This window comes from Geospiza fortis, unplaced genomic scaffold (genome assembly GCF_000277835.1).
Source record: "Geospiza fortis unplaced genomic scaffold, GeoFor_1.0 scaffold75, whole genome shotgun sequence".
Taxonomy (NCBI): domain Eukaryota; kingdom Metazoa; phylum Chordata; class Aves; order Passeriformes; family Thraupidae; genus Geospiza; species Geospiza fortis.
The window spans coordinates 2,678,598-2,700,178 of record NW_005054360.1 but is presented as its reverse complement, the minus strand read 5'-3'; the positions used below and the strand labels follow the sequence as shown (position 1 = coordinate 2,700,178).

Sequence of the window (21,581 nt, the reverse complement as noted above, 5' to 3'; positions counted from 1 at the left end):
CAGGAGCTTTTTTTTTTAACTTCACAGTTCTTTCAGTTCCTTTCAGAGTTCTCTGATCTGAACACTTATCTCGTATCTGGCACACTATGCTGTAAATGAGCATGCAATCATCAAACCTGTGCTTTTGAGCTGTGATGTACTTCAAGACAACAACTTCTTGGCTACTTTTTAAAGCAACTTAACCTAGCCAGGTTTTCTACATCTTAAACATGCCATTCTCACCACTGCAAGATCTCCATCTGGACAGGTCACTCTTCAGATGCACAACAATCTGGAGCCCTGATGAAGGCTTGGTATAGATTCCTACATTCCAAAACCCTGCTGGCACCAGCTCTGAGCCTGCCTGGCCCTCCACTGCGCCACTCCGCTGCTCAGGGCAGCAACATGTTTGTGTCTGTTTGCCCTTCACAGATGTGTACACACACCTGTCTACCTGCCTGATCCCCACTCCTCCAAAATCCCTGGCAGATGTCAAGGGTAGATTTACATGTTATTTCATAAAATTCACCTTTGTAAGCATATGTGGTCAGTTCAGTTAGTCCTTATTGCCCCAAATAAGCCAAAAGACCCTTATCCTTTCTAGACATGTCAACAAGAGGAGAAAGAAAAAATAAAAGTTGTCCACACATCAAATAGAAACAATTTTTGCAAACAGATGTTTCTTCCACAAGTGTTTGGGTGCAAAACCACTGTAGCCAGTTGAAACACAGTTCTAGATGATTGCTACATAAGCAGAATTGACCACAAGAAAACTTCTAATGGTTTTGTTCATTCTCAGAACAGTTGGTTGACTGAAAATGCAATGTTGATTTTTTTGCAGAGCTACAGTTTCCAATAATTCCACACATAAACTCACAATGCATTTTGACAATGTCAGAACTGTCACAATTACATTTGCAGCATACCTTTAGATATCTGTGTACTGATAAACAGTATTTTAGTATGCAGAGCTCTATAACAAAAACATATCCTGTACTATGTTTTAAAGTTTAGTTTAAGGAATGGAATTTAAAGAAATATGGGAAACTTCAAGCTGAGAATTTGGTTTTTAAATCTGAAATGCAGACTTTAAAGACCTGAGTTAGTTTTACAGGTATGAAATGAAGTTTCCCATTCTAAAAGCCAACCTTCATCTATGAATGTGATGTTTCCTTACTTGCCAAGCCAGTCCTTACAATCCAATCAGAATGAAAGGATGGGGGCTGAGTTGTGTTTTCAGGGTACAGCTGTGTACAACTCACACAGCTTTTGCTGAGTGCAACTCAGGGAGCTAGCACATCTCTTTTGTTTGAAACAGGTTAGAAAAACTAACTCTAGGGCATGCAGTAAGCTTTATTTGTCTCAGCTTCATGTTGCTTAGAATTGCCAACACTAAAGCCTTGAGCCTGCTTTTCAAATGAATTATATGCTCTGGATATTTGACTACAATAAGAAATACATCATTCAAGGTTAGCTTTACTCGCCACAAAAAATAGCTGCTTCTCTTCACAATGAAGAGGTAAAAAAGTGAACCCCAGTGCTGCTGGAGCAACAGCTGCGCGGGTTGTTCAGCTCCAGTTGCCTGTGCTAAAACATCTGGCAGGTTTTTTTATTGGAACTGAAGGCAGGCAGGTGCTACAATTATTGACACCAAAGCCAAGTGAACCCAGGTCTCAACTCCCAGACCTAACTTGTGGCTGCAGGGTGAGCCTTACCCAACCCTAGACACCACTGGAATGCCAACAGCTGCCTGAAATGCTGCTTTCAGTAGGATTTCCCCTCGGTTTCAGGGCCAGTTGCCACTTAATGGAAAATGACATTGACACACTGTCCATTTTTCACGCTAATATAAACAGTGGGGGCAATTATTTTCTAAGAGTTAAAGAGTTATTCTAGCTGTCTCTGAGGCTTAACTGGGCTTCTTGTTAGAAAGGGCAAGATTGAAAAAGTCACATGTGAAGCACATATGACTTGCATATTCTCTAGATCATTTGGTGCAACTGTTTTGAAAGAGTGATCCACAGTCCTTCATCCTTCCACAGAGAGCTGATGGGAGACAGTGCTACCTTTGTTTCATTTTAGGGAATAGACAGTAATTTTGTCTAAATCTAAGGCTGATATAACAGAACAGGAATGAAATCCTGCACATCTTTGCTGCCTGCCAAGAGTTTTACAGGTATAAGCCACCAGGAGCACATTTGGCAGTCATTAACTCCACAGAAATATCATTTACTGCTCACAGTACTTTGGCACACAATCTCTGGACTAACACCTGAATGAAGCCCCTTTGTAACAGACACTGGTAACAGCATGGCATTTTTTGGTGTCAAACAGCTCAGTTCTGTCAGGAAATTGCACACTTCCTTCATAATGGTCTGATGGAGGCTCAAGTTGCTTTAGAAATGCATATGGCCTTAAATATTATGACACATGATGCTAGATGTCCAAGTTCCTTGTGATGATTTTTTTGTGCATATGAAGAGAGACATGGGAAGCCAAATAATTTTTATCTGTGTCTTTGAAAACTGACTTCACTTTTTTTTTTTTTAACTCTGAAACCTGGCATCATTAGAGCAAAGAGAGACCATTCCAACAACTAAATCCAAATAAATCACCAAAGAGTTAATGCATAATTGCTGTACCCTCTGTACTGAAAGACTCCCTTCAACAGACCACCACGTGAATCAGTGACATCAGAAGCATTTTTACCACCAGTTACCCAATGCATTCTTATCTGCTGAAGGCAGACTCCAAGTAGGACATGTTTTGCTCATTAAAAATCACGACCTTCCAATGTGTCCATTAACTCTCAAGTGTACAGTTGGGAATATAGCAAAAGCAGGGCATTAACAAGGTGAGACCATGGTGCACACTAATTCCTTTGCAAGCTCACTGTTCCCCTGCAGAAGCCAAATGGAGGCTTCTCCATGCAGAAACAGAAGAGAGAAGCTTTTGCATTCAGCAAGAAAAACACTCTGCAGACTGCAAGGCCTCTGCATAGTCAATAATCTCAGCCATCCTGTTCCTGCAGACTATTCCACAGCTTTTGCCTCCTGAAAATTACTGTGAAATTTCCATCCACAACAGCCAACACATTGGGGAGCAAACACGAACTCAAACAATGGCAATTTGAACTAAATAAGCTTGTGCAATTTTCTCCTCTGTTCATTATGTTAGAGGTTTCACAGACACCTGATCTTGTGAACATGTTCTAGGAAAACAGAATTACAATATTGCATTTAAAAACCCCAAAACCACAGACCACAAATTCCACACATTCTTAGTCACCTTTTGCATAAACAAATGTACTAAACTACATACAGCTTTCAAACCACTTCATCAACATAGAGACAAGAGAAACCTCAGCTCATACTGTGTTATGATGTGTAAGACAGACACTTTCCAAACAGAAAACTGGCAAAAGATTCCAGTGACCTGCCTAAATGCCGTGGTCACAAATGGCCCACCGCCACCATCTCTGAGCCCACCTGGACTCACTGTGAAGGAGCAATGTGCACTACCTTTTTCATTTTCCTCTACTAGACAGTTCTGGGGAGTTCCATGTACAGTTACAGTGTAATCTTTCTTCTCTGCATAAAAAAGTAAACATGGCATAGTTAGAGACAGATTAAAACTGCTTTATGTCCCCCCTACCTTTATCCCATAAAAAGTATCAAATACAAAGAATTTAGTGAAGAAATGTCAGGCCTGCTGAATAAAGCTCAGAGAAAATCTGAAATCCTCCTTCCTACTCGAAATTTTTTGCCAAAAATGTCATTTAGCAATGCAATCAAGACAAAACAACATGGGAGAGGCAGAATTAACTTTTAAATTGAGATAGGGAAGAAAATTTTCCTGCTCTAACAAGTTTAAACCTTTGTCGCACAAAGAGAAGCAGATATTGTTACTTTCCATCAATCAAACTCTTTCCTTCATTTCACCCTTAGTGCACTTAAGTCTTAAACTCAAGTTAAGAGCTACTGCACACTCTGTGGTGTCTAACTTCCATATCTGAAGTATCTGTGGTCTGTTTTAAGACTTTAAGGCATGGACACCTTCTAGCAGGTTACAGGAACACAACAGGCATTTTAAAATGGTGGAGCCATTTACAGCAACTTGCTTTTTAAAAGATAACTAGGAAAGGAAAAGAAAATCAGATCATATAAAAAAGGATGCTTATTAAAAATACTCATTTTAGTGGAAGCAATGAAAAAACATTTACAACTCAGTACCAGACTGAAGCACACATCTGTTATACAGTACAAAAATTAAGAAGATGTCTGAAGGAGTATTTTTATCAGGCAGTTTCTTCCTAACCCTCATTGCTTCTGCAGGTAGAAGGATTCAATCTGCTATAAAATATGCAGATACAGGTGATTATTTAGATATATATCTAACAAAGTCTGTGGGAGAAAGATTCACTATATGGGGGAGTTTATTCCAGTACAATATTCCTATCATTGAACTCATAAAGTGGTTTTAAAATAGTAATGCTCCAGACATGTTCTGTCTTCTGGTATTCTCCAGGCTAAAACAAAGGTTTATATAATTCAGAATAAAAATTCTAGATCCATTTGAGAGAAATACAGATTTATAATCCTAATAAAATGGAAGGAGGCCTTAAACTGCTAGTTCCTGAAAAGGAAATTGAGAAGCAGAATTTTATTTTTTTTTTGTCAAGGACATTATTCTTGTGGTTTTGGTGATTAAAATACAACACCTGGAATATCCCTGAAGCAAGGAAACTCACCTCCCAATTCCCCTGTCCTTTATGCTCCCCCACTTAAAGCAGGCTGGAATAAACCCACTCACATTTCAACCTGACAATGCTGCATATTTTCTGAAACAAATGGCTGAAGGAACTGTGAGCAAAGATATTCCTGCAGGAGAAGAAGGTAAAACAGTGCCAGTAACTTCTACCTCTTCTACCTGCAGTGTCCTGGTAATGTTTAAAATTAAGAGAATGGAAAGTTGGAGCAAGTCTTCCTCAGAATGCTCCAAGTCTCAAAATAGAGCACAGTTATCCAATGCAACAGTACTCCCATGTATTTATAGAACTTCTTAAACACAAGGGAAAAATACCACTGAAAGTTTTGTTATTATAGAAGTGTTCTTATAGCCATTTGCAGTACTATGGCTAAGGTTAACACAATAAAACCTAAAAAGAAAAGCGAAACACATCACACAAACCAACCAGCAACAGGACTTTCCATTCATAGCAGAATGAACTCATCTTCTAAGCAAAACCACGAGAATAAAAAGACAAAATGCCTTAAGGAAGGGTGAAGGACTGGCATGCACAGGCATAAACCCACTTGCATTTGAACCTGACAATGCTGTGAATATTCACAAACAACTGGCTGGAGCAACGGTGTGCAAGCTGCCCGAGTGAGGTGCTACTTACTTCAGAATCCTGTAAAAAATCCACTTGTCTGTCTTTACACAAAGAGGACAGAAAGAAGATACAGATGCAGCAAAAGGGGTCAAAGTCTTCTCAAAATAGTTACTGATAACGCCTGTAGGTCTCTTTGGCCAAGAACTTCATTATTCTTGTTATAAAGAAGTTTCTCGCGTCAGCTAAGATTCTTTTCCCAAGAACCTAACACTCACCCACTTAGAAAACAGAAAAGTGACTTCACAAAAGTTACCAAATATCAACATGCATGGCTGGCAAGTACATGTGCAGTCAAGATGATTCAGATAAGTCAGATAAATTTAGAACAGCGCTTTCCTAAAAGCATGCGTTCACCAAATGCAGTAAATATGCAGGAGCTATATCCAAGTGCTGATTCCAAACATCAGAGCAAAAAATTTATTAGTGAAAGTCTCCTTTTAAGAGTTCGCTGCCATCTGAAGTCCTCAACAGTGTTATTCCTTGATCTGCCTTTAGTATTTCCATCCATCACTGGGTTTATCCACATAAAAAGCTATAGGCTCTCCAACCTCTGAGGACTAAGCCAAATGCAGTGTGGCAACTTCACATAGGACCAGCCTTTTATGGTTGGAACAGTAGAGCTTTGATACAGCTAATCTACCATAAATAGCTCTTGAAACTCAGAAGGATCAAATCAGCTGTTGCAACAGTCCCAGCCTGTAGCTGCTTCAAATCCAATTATACTGTCAACCCTGTCTTGCAGCTCTCCCTTTTATTCCCCCCGTCCAAAACATTTTCAGTCCTCCTCCTGGCAGAAATTAGAAGCTGCTAAGGCAAACACAGAAGAATCAAACCCATTAAACAAATTCTGAAACAGATGCACAAGTATTCTTACAACTACCTTAAGGAAGACAAGTTCTGCTCTCTTAAAAAAACAGCTTAAGTATTTGATGCTCATAAAAAAGAAGTTATCAGCCCTGGCTTATAAAGCAAACACATAATTTGAAATAAGCAAACAGTTCCAAGAGCAGCAAGCACAGCTTTAAAAGGTGGATGAAACTAAGCAGATAAACTTCATGGAGCACTATCCACGTCCCAGATTAAGGCATAAGGCACTAAATTGCTTGTGTATTTTTTCTGTAACCTAAATATACTTGAGAAGTACTAGGATACCCTGTTATAAATCCTTGAATTACAATGTTTCCTTTCAGGTAGTTAGCACCATTTTCCCACAAAGAAGTTGAGAACTATAATTTAAGAATTCTCGCAGCATTAAAAGCTTCCAAAATATATGTTTACTAACCATATAAGTTGGTATAACTGAAAATTACCACCAGAACTACAGGAGCATAGTAATTACAGAGAAACCAGTGCAGTGACATTGTTCTGAGAAAAAAAAAAGCAGGTTTGGATCCAACAAAACATAGGTGAGCAGTATAATCCTCATGGTTCACCTCACGGTGCAAAGAAACACAGTGCACAATGCAAGCATGTAGGTATATGCAAATAAAAGGTATTTTTTCAAACATCTATTATTAACATCCCACCAGTCTTTCCAAAACATCACATCCCAAAACATCAATTACTCCACTGCAGTACAGGAACTCTGGTACTTCAAAGGGGAAGAAGTGTCTTGTGGGCAAAGTCTGTATCTCTACCTCCCACAAGCACGTAAATTCTGAACATTGCCAGGGCATCCTCCCAAAATACTGGGCAGGACATCTACATCTAGGCATCCACCCTTCTTATTCAAGCAAGGGTAGAAGAGCATTGCCAATTCCTGCTTTGCTAACTGCTTTAAGGGCCTCTAGAAGCTACTGTAATGCAGGGGCTAAAATATAAAAATCATCAGCTTCTACTTAATGGAAAATTGTCAGCCATGCACCATCTTATTCATCTTCACGCTTGTGTTAAATTTTATCATCTCTGTTAAAGGGCCTGGGTTTTAACTGATTTGCAAAGCATATAACGTACCTTGAACACAAAAAGAGTCACTAGCTGCCTACAATGAAAATAACAAAATAACTTCAATTAAGTGTGGGTGGGTGAAATGAACTGGTTTGCTCTCTCCTTTAAATTGTGCATGAATAACCCAGCTGGGTCACCTTCTGGAAGTCTCAGTAAAGTCAAAGAGCTATACAAAGGCACAGACATTTTTCTCTTTAGGACCTAGAAAATGCCCAACTGAATCAATTCAGATACAGGAGCATTTCATTAGCATGGAGTAAACTCAGCATGTTACATGTAGATAAAACAGACCAGCAAGATCTGCCTAAGTTTATAATTTTGAATAGAGCTCATAGAACATTACAGTAGTCACATTATACTTCTGCATTGTGGTGAAAAAAAAGTAGCTGAACCAACTGCTGACAAAAGTTCAACAGAGCTCTTAAAAATGCAGCAGGCATGCTTGCAGCTGGTATGGAGAAAGAGCAGCCGAGAGCATGCTGCCACAGCACAATCACTGCTGCTTTGTGCCCTATCCATAACCATTAAAATCCAAGGTCTTTTATTACTGTGGAATTTGAAGGATGCGAGTTATGACATGGAAACACACCCCCCTCTCTAGAAGCAAGACAGGGATTGCTTGTTTCTTTTATAGAAACCACTCTACATTCATTCTCCATATCACACAAGAAACTATGTTGAAGATTTCATGTTTGTACCTAATTAAAAAAAATAAAAAATAAAAATCCTGCATGTGCTTTTTCATAGAACATAGGCTTCCTTGACTACAAGCACATAAAACAGAGCTGCCTACCACAGAAATACATCAGTTTCTGTCTCTTCCTCCCCAATACAAAATTTCTGTAAACACAGAGCAGAGGAAGCCACAGACAATACATTAGTTAACCAATATTCCTTTACAAAAGCCTAACATCTAGAATGCATCTTCCAGACACTATCAGCTCTATCATCAAAGAGAGGGAGACATCAAGCACTTCTCAGGCCACAGGTTCTGTCCCAATGAAGACAGAAGTACAAATTAACAGACACACTTTTGATTCTGAGGTCAGGCTTTGCAGGAGAGGCTATGTGCTTCAGTGAGTAACAGCCAAGAAATAACACCAGGGTAACACACAGTGAAGTGCACACAGCGTGCAAAGTCTGGGTTCAGCATTCCCTGATTTAACAATTCAGCTTCCCAGTTTACAGATTGCTTCTTTTCAGCTGGTGGAGGGGAGCAGGGGAGGCGAAGGAGAGACTTCCCAGGGAAAAAAACCAGACAAATTTAATAAAAAGCGACTTACCAGCATCCATTGTTAGAATCATGACCCCACTTGTGTGTCCCAGGAAGCAGGAAGCCTTACCCATCCAGTGTATGAGAATAACTCAGAAGGACAGCATGGCTTTGTTTCAGCTTATATCTTCTGGCTCATTCACCCCTCCTCCCTTTCGTGGGATAAAAGTGTTGCCTGTGCCTGGCCACCCATTGGCTCAGCGAGGGGAACCTACCCATTTAGCACATTCAAGTTTCTGTGAGAGCCTAAAATGACTCACAGAGGATTTTTTATTTATCTTAAAAAAAACCACCAAACACCAACAACGTTAAAAAAAAAACAAAACCAAACCCAACACAAACACTTTCTTTCTGGGAGAATAAATCCTTCATTCTTTCACTATCAGACACAAATTACAGTGATGTTATTGCCATGGGGAGGAACAATTCCCTGCACTCTGAATTGAGAAGGTGGCACGTCAGGGAGGACAGTCCCACAGTTCTGCTGCATTGTCTGTCCATGGAATAAAGCCACACATTTTGTGTCAAAGCCTGTGCCCTCTAACCCAGCTTATCTTCAATGCAAACTGTATATAATCCCAAAATTGAGTTTCTCCTGGTTTGCCAGGGAGGATTTGCTCTTCCATTTTATTTTTAAGGAGGTAGAACAGTAAAAGATTGTTGTCTTACTGAAGACACACACCCAGACTTCCAGACTCTACAGATTTAACTCTGCAGTGAGGAAAATTAAGTGATATTGTCTTAATCTCCAGGATTCTCTGGGTGCAATAATTGGCACAATCTAGTCTCTGCCTGAAGAATTTGGAAAGCTGTTACAATCTGTTTGTGAGCATCCTCCCTAGTGAGATAATAGTGTTTAAATAAGAAAAATCTATCTGATCAAGAGATATCACAACCCATGATATTGTTAACTCTGTTATTGTTAACTCTGTTGTTAACTTTGATCAAACCACAGGACAGCTTAAAAAGTGCATTTGGGTGAGCAGCTGGAGGGGGAAAGGAATTTGTTTCTTTTTATATTGCAAAATCCTTAAGAACTTGCAGTCAGACCCCGAGAGGGAGGTGCTGTGTCTTGGCACCATAAACTGTCAGCAGATTTGATATTTGTCCTCAGGGGTTCAGCAAGCACAGAGAGGGGAACACCGGTGCTCCTTGCCTCTGATAAGAGCCACCTTTTCTAAATAAAGCATGGACATATTGGGCTCCTGTCTCACCACATTACTCACCACCAGATAACCTAAGATTCATAACTCTGAGATACAACCACAAGTGTATTTTGGAAGTGTTGCTTGTGGTTGTTGAAATAAACAGAGTACTCTCTCTCCTGCCTCCTTCTGTTTTTAGAAAAGGTATCAGTTGCAAGTCACAAACACCGAGGTTTGTAGACGCTACTGATGAAGTCAGAATCCACAATTCAAAGAAATCAGCAAAAGCAGCACAATTGTATCATCCCTTCTCAGATTTCTTGACTCTCTCTTGCCTTGCAGTGTGGCTTTACAGCAACACACCTGAGTCATAACACTTTGGGGGGGAAACACATGCCTAAGGCTGAAAATTTCTGCAATAAAAGCTTTGGGAAGATGTATGAGTAATCCAAATCCCAGAAACAAATAAGAAATCTTTCAGTGAATGGAAATTAGGGACAAATGACCCAGGTGGACAGGTTGCTCCTCAAAAGCCATACCACAGAAAGAAGTGCAGTGGCAGAACTGAACTGATTGGCTTCATCCAAAGTTTACAACTCTCAAATAGTCAGGACACTGTTTTGTCCATAAAAAATAGCTAAGGACATTTAGCAACAGCCATGCAGAGGTCATGTGCAGAGATACATGTTAACTTTTGGGACTGATACCAGGCATAGCTTCTTTCTTACCAATAATTATGTCTGAAGAAAAATGCAGCAGTAAGGAAGATGCTTTTGCACTCTTCCTATTCCACTCTTTTTCACCTGACATCTTCATTAAAAATTTCCAGTGGTCTAAATAAAATTCGTGACAACAAAAATCAGTTTTGAGGATGCCTTCAAGAAATGCAATCCCAAGGACTGGGAGGAACTTATGGAGAAAAGAGTTATCCTTACCAACAAGGTAGAAGGGGAAGAGCTGGTAGAGGAAAGAGCTTTAAGGACAATTATAGACCTCAACTCTCTGCACAAGACACCAGGAAAATCCATCCTCAGGTAAACTGAGAGTGAGTAACACTGCCAGAGAATACCAGGCACTACAGGTCTTATGCCAAACAAATACATTTTAAGAAAAGCATTATCATAGCTGTGTAAGAACAAACCACTTTTGACAGCATGACATTTCCTGTAAGCTTGGCTTTAGCAAGAAGTCCAGCACCATTGTCCTGGAACAGTAAAATGCAGAAGTTCAAGCAAACTGTTTCCAAAAAAACAAAAAAAAAAAAACAAAAACAAAAAAAAAAAAAAAAAAAAAAAAAAAAAAAAAAAAAAAAAACAAACAAAAAACAAAAAAAAAACCAAAAAAAAAACTCCAACTGCTGGGTCAGCAATGGATTGTGAGGTACTGCATGCACTATTTTTAAAAGTGGTGCAAGCATTAATAATTCAGCTTACAAAGCATTTGGAAAATGAAAACCATGAAAACTGAAACCATAGTAGAGAGGAACAATCTTACTGATTTCCTAGAAAAAAGGGAAACACATCTATTTGCTTTTATTTTCATAAGGGAGAGGATGAAGTTTTCAGTCAGGCCAGCAAGAACATTAACCTGAAGGGGACTGCTGCACGACACAGGATTTACAAAAGCTGGGCATCTCCAATGTTCCAATTCTATTCTAGAAGGCAGAAATAAACCCACTCATTGTTTTTCAAGCTATATTAGCCAGCAAGGGTTGGCTGTAATTTATGTAATTAAAAATACACCAGTATTAGAAGGAACACTGTATGTTTCTTCACACATAAGCAAGGCTGTTAAAGTGTCCAGCAAGACAGAACATGAACTTGCACATGAAGCCTTGGCTTTGTTGACATTGTGGAAGCTATGAAATACAGACAGCACATGATAAATGGCATGCTGCTAGCAAAGATAGCACACTATAAATTAAAAAAACAAATACCTGTCCATAAATTGTTTCTGTTGTAATGTTATGAAAAGAGGGTATAAGTGACTCATCTGACTGTGCACACTTCCCAGCTTCTAAAGTCAACTGGCCAGTCCTTGATGCAACTCCAGCAATGAAGTAGAAAGCTGGTCATGACCTCCAGAAATCACCATTTTTTCCCCATCATTTTTCAGTCAGATAATCTGAAGTCCATGTAATTGCTTAATGAATATATGTTACAAGGCAGTAACAGGTACAGTAAATACTGCACAGAATTCCAAGATGCTGTGGAAAAACATGAACACATCCATCTGAAGACTATATCCAAGTAGCCCATGGCTTAGTTATCTGACATGGTCCAGCTATGTCACACCAAGTGTGTCAATTGCATACTGTTAACAAACACTAGTTTTGTAAATTCGCTACTAAAATAAACCTCTTTTTTGTTGCTGATTTTTTAAAAATACAGCAGAATACTCATTCACATGGTCTAACAGCATGATCTTCTGAAGCCTACAACCATTTTATGATACTATATACTAAGAAACAAGTTCAGCAAGAAATTCTCTGAAAGCTTGACTTGAGTCTTTGTTGAAAGAAGTCCATATTACCCTTAAAAAATTAAATTCCCATGATTGTTCACATAATTTTAAGTACCTGCATTAGTCTTGCAAGAGCACCCTACTTCTGCTCACCTTCATTAAATTATTCTCTGCATAGAAATTATGCAGCTAGTAACTGTGATTTGCTTGCTCTAACATTTTTGGAGGAAACTTTATTAATATGCCTTAATCCTGAATTGTCAAGATTCAGTTCATGTTTTCCATGATCATGCTCCAAGCTCAAATCTTCAGCAATCAAGGTTAGGTTTTGCTTTTCTACTGCAAGGTCTTTACAACTTTTCAGGCTTTCTAGCACATGCAAGAGTAAACACTGTTCCCAGTGTCTCACTTTCCTTCTTTTTAAATAAAATGTTAAATCCAGCAGAGGATGATTTCATTCAAGTTTCCACTCTTTACACAGTGTTTTCCCAGACTTCAGAAGCTATGACAAGTTGCAAGGAAAACAGCTTTTACATAATTCTGGAGCAACAGCTGAAATGGTGCCTTCCATACCCCTGAGAGAAAACTTAGGCTACATGTGGCAAAAGAATATAACAGCATGACAGCTCTTGTCTGGCAGTATGACCTGAATTAGGCACCAATTCTCTTTAAGGAATGTTATAAGATAGATCATCTACATCCTAATTTTGCTGACTCAAAACCACTGAGACCTTCCTGATCACATCCAAGAAATCACATCTCTCCAGTAACCAAAATTACACAATTCCCCAAAAGCAAGATTAATCCTGAACTTTAAAGAAATTTTGCAAGCTCTGCCTTAGTGGGACCAACAGAACTTGCTATGCACTTCCACACACAAAAAGTCCCTTTTGTTCTTGGTTTGTGTTCAAATAGGGAAATGCTTTTCCATAGCTAAGAGCTGGAAAAAGTCCTGAATCAAATCTAAACTGCAAATATGTAATCAAAAGTCTGCAACATGAAGAGTGGGCAACACGAAAGTGCAGATCTGTAATTAATCATAATATTACATTTGAAGGGATTGTACATGATCTAGAATGGCTGAAGCTACTCTGTTATACAATATTTGGAAGAAGGAATAATAGAAAGGCTGGAACAGGAGGTTCACATTAGCTGCCTGCTGCCTCCCAGTGAATTTTCAGAAGGAGTTTCAGGAACACATATTGCTACTTCCCCATTCAATAACATTTCTTCCCATGGCAGCATTAGCATCCCCTAGGTTATAAAATACCAATCAGCTTTTCTGAAGGTCCTATGGGCTACTCTGGAATCTTAACTATAATGTCACTGCATTTTGTTATGGTACATATGCACTAGAAGGCACACACAGATCCTTCTTTAAATGTTTGATACTAACACCTCCAAAAAAAAAAAAGGAAAAAAACCCAAAAACCAACCAAACAACAACCCATAGTTCTTGGTTCAGATCTGTATGTATTTTATGTATTTTTCAGCAAAAGGTTTACCTTAAATCCCAGCCATCCAGGCCTAACCCTGTAGGTACAAGTGCATCACCTTGTCCAGGTGCTCACAGTCCAAAGTCAGCCCTCCTACAAGAAACAAACAAAACAAAGCATGGGTTAGAGCCACAATGCACCCCAGGCTATGGCAAACATTTCAGAACCAGCAGGCAGATGCACAAAGGGGATGAACTGATTGACTGCAAGGGCTGAGGTAGCTTGGAGCATTCTCCTACCTTGCCCATTCATATAGACAAGAACTGAACTTCCCCTTAGCCACCCCACAGGAAGCCTTTATTGTTACATATTCAGTCTTTCTATAAGGTCAAGCAGCACCAGAGATAATAAAAAAACTAGAAACATCTGCCAAAATACTATTACCCTCAAAATCCTATATTTTAAACATCATTGGATGCAACTGAAAGAGCCAATTCTCTTTCTAGAACCACAGCAACCAGGAGACAGACCCAGACTTCCCCTAGTGTAGAGCACTTGACCTATCAAGCAGTTCTGCAAACAACACTGCCACAAGGCCTGATTTCTGATCCCCACACCTTGAACTACAACTGGTTTTATTTTATTCTTTGGCAAATACAAAACACCTCTGGCTGTGCCTGTACCATTGTTTGCAGGATGATTCAGCCCATGTGGATACTCATGTTAAGTGTTCAAGCTAGATTATTTCAAACTAGCTGAATTTTCCCAGAACCACACCATCCTTAAAGATGCCAATCCCCCAAACATATAAAAACCTAAAGTAACCAGCTGCTCTGGGCTTCTTACTCTATTCTGTACCATATGCAGTTGCTTCTTTCCACAGAGAGTGAAGAGTTCTCCGATGCAGACCTGAAGCAGTCTGTGCTATTGCACAAATTGTCTTCCTCCTCTTTCAGCAGCTAAGTAAAATAACATTTTTACTCTTGCTCAGCTCAGGCTCAGCTCACCTGCATATGTTTAGGTGCCAAATATACTGTTTTCACTTTCAACTTTCAACTGCTTTATTCAACTTTTTTTTTTTTCATAATCTATTAGGAGGTACAAAATGAAGTCATGCTATCCTATGTGACTAGAGCAACAACTTTCAAGTGCAGCAAGGTCACTGCTCTGCTTCCTGCAGCTGCTGAACATGTCAGACTCTAATAACAGCATCTAGAGAAGAGGTCAGAACAAAAATAATTCATTGAAAAGACAGATAAGACAGAAATTTTGCCTGAGTTGGGAAAAAAACTGATTTTGGAAGACAAGCAGACCCCCAAACATAGACTACCTTTGAATGCATAGGGACAGGTAGGGCAGCAAATCAGGCAGCTAACCCATCCCTAATGCTATATAACTGCTCACAACAAGTGAACAAGGTAGTTTTTAAGATCTAGCCACATTTATCTCTGTATTTCAGGAGGAAACTCACTTAAAATTTCAAGAATATGGTAAACCACATGCTATTGTTTTTGCATTTCCAGCCTCCAATCCCCTCAAATAAGCTACTCCTGCATTTCAGAAGGGTAAATGAGTGGGCACTTCAGTGTGGTAGGAAAGGTGAAGAAAATGATGGTTAACAATGGATAGCTGGAAGAAAGATAAACTAAAGTTTTTCCACCATCACATAATTCTTGGTTCCAAATTCCTTCTTGCTACTTAACCATAGGGTTGCCTGATTACTTCTGCTGTTCCTTCTGCTGCTTCCTCTTTAAGTATCAGTATTAAAAAAAAAAAAAAAAGAAAAAATAAAAAAGAAAAGAAAAAAAAAAGAAACAGAAAATAAAGGATTTGAAATCCAGCTATCATTTTGGTCAACTACTTCAGAGACTTCCTGGAAGTAATTGTGAGGTGGGAAGAGGGGACATTTATAATACACAGAACACATTAAACCTGGTGCACACTGCCACTGTCCCACCACTACATTTTATTAATTCCTTCTCTTTTTTTTGGCAAATTCCTCATTTTTTTGGCAAATGCTACATTTGTATATTGGAACAAGAGAGAAGACCAGGGTACTGCAGTTTTGAAGGCCTGCAGCTTTGAAGTCTACCCTTTTAAAGGAACCTTGAATAACTGGTGGGAGTTGAAATATCTTGACAGAGTGGTTTGGGGTTTTTTAAACATACATATATTTGCCTGTGTCACTATGTGCTACAGATCTTTGATAGTGTCAGGAGTCTCATGAGAAGTTTTGGCAGGAACACAATACAAACAGAAGACCTAACACATACAGAGCACCTATCAGGAAACATTTGAGATCGAAATCAAAATGTGAGGGCTGGCAATTGAATTCTAATCTTTTCAAGACTGACCTTGGCTGCAACTTTTTGTGCTCTCTCTGCAGTTCATCTGAGAGATTCCTGGCAAGCCACTTGAACTGCACATCTGATAACCCCTGCAGTTTGAGAGTTTAGAACAAAAGCAGGAAAAGACACTCCAAATACTAATTCTTGCCATTTTCATGGGCTCTTTATTACACTACAGACAGATTCCCGAGTTAGTCAGTACATCGTGAAGGAAAGAGACATGAAAATATCATCAGGATACTTCCTATTATCAACTAGAAAGATGGGCTAGTGGGTGATCATCTCTGTTTAGCCACAGAGATCCATCATTTTTGATCCAAGAGAATAATCAAACTCACATTTCTTCTAGACAAATATTCTTCTAGGTGCAGAGAGCATCAACACTTGGACTGATTTAACACTTGACAGCTGAGCCAAGAAAGAATGTCACCATGTGCAACAGACAAATAGCTGCTCTGCAAGAATCTCAGTGATCCATCAGGTTCTTCACTGGGTTGGCTACAGGACACCTACACCACCTTCTTTTCTTCAAAATAAGCCTCCTAGTTCCTGAGCTCCTACATGCAGAACAGACTCTGGTGAGTTCCAGTTCCACTGAAACAAATTAAGGCTGCATGCCTCCAATCAGAAAAGGATAGGAAAAGGAAAGCAATTTTTAAGATGCTTTATTTGTTGCTTTATGACTTATATCACATCAGTTTTGCAAAGCCACCACCTTTTCAGGCTCTTGCCCAGCCAAATGAAACCTAACACCACAGAGATGTTTTGATAAAGCACCATTCTGCAAAACCTTGGTACATTTTCATTTCTGACAGGAAGAAGAAATGCAGCCTGGAAAAACTTGGGACAGAGCTAGAAGAGTGCAATATCTTTCCTTTGAAGCCAGGAATCCTCACAGAGAGTTCAATTAAACCAGAGTCCAGCAGCTCCTTCAGATGTTATCCTTCTTCATGCTCCAGAGGCAGGTAACACAACATACTGGGCAGCAGCCAGGTGCAAAGGAGATTTTCAGACTTTTACTGTGTCTCCTTCCAGTCCCACCTCACCAAAAAGAAAGGCCACAAAGATGTTCATCAGTCCAAGTCTCTTGAACACTCAGAATATCACTTAAAGCCAACAAAATTCCACTCTGTGCCTGCACTTACACCCTTCATTAGTGCAAGCCTGTAAACTCTTAACATCCCATGTTCTTTTATTTTTCTGAGGCATTTCAGAAGAACTCTGCACAAGAGCAACAGGATACAGGTACTTCTGTTTGTAGTAATTTCTCACAGAAAATATCCAAATTCAAATCCACCCTAGCGGGGTATTTCCACCATCTTACTTCAACTGTCATTTGTGATGCAGCCTGTTCCAGGCAGCAGGGCTCTCCTTCAGTGCATTTCCCTCCCATTTCACATCACATAACACTGCTGGAGTTCTGCTCTGGTGCCCCTGCCCAATGCTGTCTGCAGGAACAAATTGCTTTTGCACATTCCAGGCGTTTAAGGAAAGAACTGAAGAAGAGGTGCTGAGGAAAGAATCTCTGCAAGCACCATGACAGAATCACACTTGACTGTGCTTCCCTCAAGCCCCAAAAGTGAAGCCACCCACCTGGAAGTGACCAGCTCAGTGTTCAGGAAGCTGACACCTACTTTGACAATATTAGATGCATTTGCAATTCTCCCAGTGCACAAGCTAAGGATGACTCCTGTAAATACCTTGGCATACAGAATTATGAACCAAAAAGCCATGGCATTGCAGTGAAAGATGAATGTTTGAGGTGCACACTGGAGCAACTGACTGTGCACATTGCTGCTGATACCACATCAAAGTACTCTTACTGATATTTGCCTTGTATTTGCTAGGCAAGGAAAGTTAAAAGTAGGAAGCTCAAAAAAGTCCTTTAGCCAAGAAAGTCACAAGACACTTCAATGTGAAGTTTTTTCCATAGTAACAGGCTACAGTTTCTCTTAGAATCTGGTTTCAAAGTTGATGAAATAGGATTCTGCAAGAAACTCTATACCACAGCACAGAAGCTCCCATCATACACTGACCTCTAGTGTAATAAAGACTCAAAACATCACAAGTCTCTTTGAAGACTTAGAAAAATTATCTTTCTTTCCCCAGCACTCAGAAGAATATTTTCATGCAATAAAACAGACTGAAGTCAGAAGGGCCTCCCTGGAATACTCTCAATTGTTTAAGAAAACTGGAGCATGGGTTAAAGAAGCTACAGAACTTAAATTGTTCAACGGATGTGAAGTTCCTGCTGTGTTTACATAAAGTAATTTACATCAAAGCTGCATTTAACTTCTTTGAACCCAGCTGAATTTAACACCTACGCATTCTGAATGTGCAGAATTGTTTCCTAACTACAGTTTTACAAAGCTAAATTAAAAAACATTTAAAGGTGAAACACTCAGCTTGGGCAAGTCCTGTATCAGCCAGATCACAATTAGACCACCCCAGATTCTGCACAACTCTCCAAGTGCCTCTGGACAGGGTGGCTGACTCAGATGTGCTTCCTGCAGCCAGCACTGAAGACACAGAGGTTGCTGGAAATGCAATATAGAAATCTGCATGAGTCCTCACTCCCTGAAGACACAGGGCTCACAGAGGTATGTGGACATGGCCCTGAGCCCAGGCAGACTGGAGTGAGAGAGGAGATGCTTGGTTTGGGTTAGCAGCTTTTTAAGAAGGTAAAAACACAACCTACCAACACCAAACAAAAAGCACAAACAAAAAAATTAAGTTAGTTTCAAAAACTGTTTCAAACAAAAATGTTTTCCCCACAACTTTTAAGATTAAAGAATCTGCAATTTTTATGAGCTAACTAGTTTTATGACAAGAATTACTTACATAGACCGTAGCCAATTCTAAGAGAACAGACCAATTGAAATGGATACCCAAACTATTCAGGCATGTATGCCACTTCTGCCCACTCCCTATGCACCTGCCTCTGGACAACAAATCCCAGAGACGCTTCCTTTACTTCAGATCATTTCGCAAACCTCCTCAAAAAACAAGGAATCATCCAGAGGCTGTTTGTGATAGTGAAGTGATATTTTCAACATGAGCAAGCTTTCCCAAGCCTGGCATATGTGGCTCTGCTGGAGCAAGAGCTTTCACCTGCACTCCAGAGAAGGAGCTCTTATAAACCATCTCTTGAACAAGATGTTAAAAGCCTCAGAAATATTAAATTCAGAAAGAGTTAAGCACAGCATGATAGCAGCCATCATAATGTATAAATGAAATATTCAGAAGTAATCTCAGAGACAAATGTTTGAAACTAAATTCAGATCAGCCAGAGGAGGCCCTTTACATTTGCAGTTCCAGACTTGAGTCTGTGAAGACAAACTAGGAAGTGAGGATCACATTGTTAATATTGGTTTCTAGCTGTGAGTATCAGAACTCAATAAACCCTTATATGTAATAACAGTAAAAAGATAGCTTTAAATGACTAAAAGATAGCTTTAAATGACTTAAAAACCCCACTACTTAATGATGTGTTCAAACCTACACAGTTTCAGACCACTTCTGAGATACCAGCAAGTCACTAGGAAGACAACTATTAATATCTGCCGCTACTTTTCTGCACAGCAGTGAGCTTTTTACCAGACCAACACTTGAGTTCCACCTCAACTTCAGCTGTCACCTGGGTCCTGACTGGGATTTTTGGAAATACTGTAAGTTGCACTCTAAAAGTGGCAGCCCCTCTGTCAGAGCAAGGTGATACCCCCAAAGTGCACAGGCTTTAATGAAGCACAGCACCCTTCATGCACCTTGGTAATCACTCTAGGGGAACAAGGACTTCTAGCTTCTGGCCCACAATGCTCCAGGTCAAACCTTACCCACAAGAATTCATTTTGTTTTCTTTATCACAATTATTTTATAAGCAAGAACTCTCACTGCAGCTATAGCATGGAGACAAACAGAAGCACTCAGGATTCACAGGGATACTGGTCACCAAGTTAGATCACTTCAGGCAGAGTTATGGATAAGATTCGTGTTTTAATATGAGAGCTCCTGCTTTGAGCCACTTGGCCACACTTTGTTTGCAATACAAGGAAGCCAGCTCAGCCACCTACTTATCTCACATGCAGCCCAAACATCACTCAAACAAGAAACTACATTGAGAAATCCCTTTTGTTTATTAGAAATCCCTTTAGAGTTTAGCCTTATGCCCAACTCTAATTTCTATCCAGGAAACAGTTTACCACCAGCTAGGAAAGCACAATTCCACTCTCCCAGCTCCAAGGAAGGGAGAGCTGAGGCACAGAGCACACTGACTCCTGAATTAGTGACTGGAGAACACTGTGAGCGAGCTCCAACAGCTTCACAACTGATCCTTCCCATTGTATTTGACAGAATGTGTCCTTCCAACTATTTTTTTTCTCTAAATTCTTGTGTTTAATTCAATGCATGTGGTGAGGGGAATGACTTTCAGAACAGCGACGTGCAGCAGTACACAGATGTTCCACATTTGTCATGTCACATGAACCTTGTGGCTAACACCCAACCTTTAGAAGTCTAAAAAGCCTCCTACATAAAAATCCATATGATATATTTGTTCCTAGAAGAACACCAGATAATATATTAGATTGCTGGAGATAGGTTTCTCCAGTATTATCCTTCTTAAAAAACAAAACAAAACCAAACCAAAAAGCCCACCTGCAACAAGCTTTCTTTGATTTCAAGAAGTTAAAAAAACCCCTCAAATAAATAAAACAAAAAAACCATAACCAGACAGAGAAATTAAGTCAAGTGGTAGGTTGACAAGATTTGTCATAGCTAGAAGAAAGCCCCTCAAATTGAATTAACTGTAGTGTATTGTGCAAAGAAAATGCACATGTTACACACAAACACATCCAGAATATTTTTTGGCTAGTCCTCTTTCTAAAGAAACTTTAAAAAGACAGAAGCGACACAGACAGATTTATAACCAGCACAGAGCTCCAAAATCTTCACTCAGAAAATGTCTTTGTTTCTTTCCTCCCAAATGAATTCTAACAGAAAAATAGAGGATAGAAATTGATGCCAGAATACACGACCTAAGCCCTCATACCCCTACTTTCAGCACTGCTTTCATAATGTACATAGCTCAAAATGCTGTACATCCAGCAATTTGTGTGCATCCAGCAGTTTGTGTGCCCAGGATTGGTGAAATGTTCCATTCTAAATTCTAAATAAAGATTAGGCCACTGATAAAGTATCAGCTGCAGATTGTGTGAGTTATCAAACAGCTGTGACCAACTGATTTTTTTACAAAACTGGCAATATAATACCATGCAATGATTTGTTTCAGGCACTAACTCCTGATCTATCTTTACTAAAGGACAATAGTCCTTATACAAAAATGTGCTGTAGTTGACAGATCACTACTTGTACAAAAATCACATTTCTACAGGAACGCTAGCTCAAGTTAATTATGAATTCTTCTTGGAATGCACCCAGTTTACACCTGAAAATCTACAGTTATGACCAGCTCAGTATGTTTGGATTTTGGCATACACTAGAAAGCATCTATTAATTCATACATCAGTATTTGCAAACAAACAATAAATTCAAGCAGAATAAATCCAAAGCCACTTCCTGCCAGTTACTGCATTTGAC

General features: G+C 39.5%; 1 protein-coding gene across 21 annotated transcripts in view; it reads right to left on the bottom strand.

Annotated features, from left to right (window-relative positions):
* The window catches only part of SVIL (supervillin), a 114,482-nt gene that overhangs the window by 92,299 nt on the left and 602 nt on the right, over nucleotides 1-21,581 (bottom strand). For 3 of the 21 annotated variants that reach the window (XR_004082056.1, XM_031059348.1, XM_031059355.1), the window contains exon 1: nucleotides 8,605-8,712. Coding sequence is in view for 14 of the 21 variants with exons in the window: in XM_031059348.1 (XP_030915208.1) it covers nucleotides 8,605-8,668 (64 nt within the window). In the remaining 7 variants the exon portion in view is untranslated. Of the gene's footprint in view, nucleotides 1-5,383; nucleotides 5,950-8,604; nucleotides 8,713-13,707; nucleotides 13,792-21,581 lie in introns of those variants that run through there. The other 18 variants (XM_031059370.1, XM_031059365.1, XM_031059366.1 and 15 more) reach the window with 10 other exon arrangements.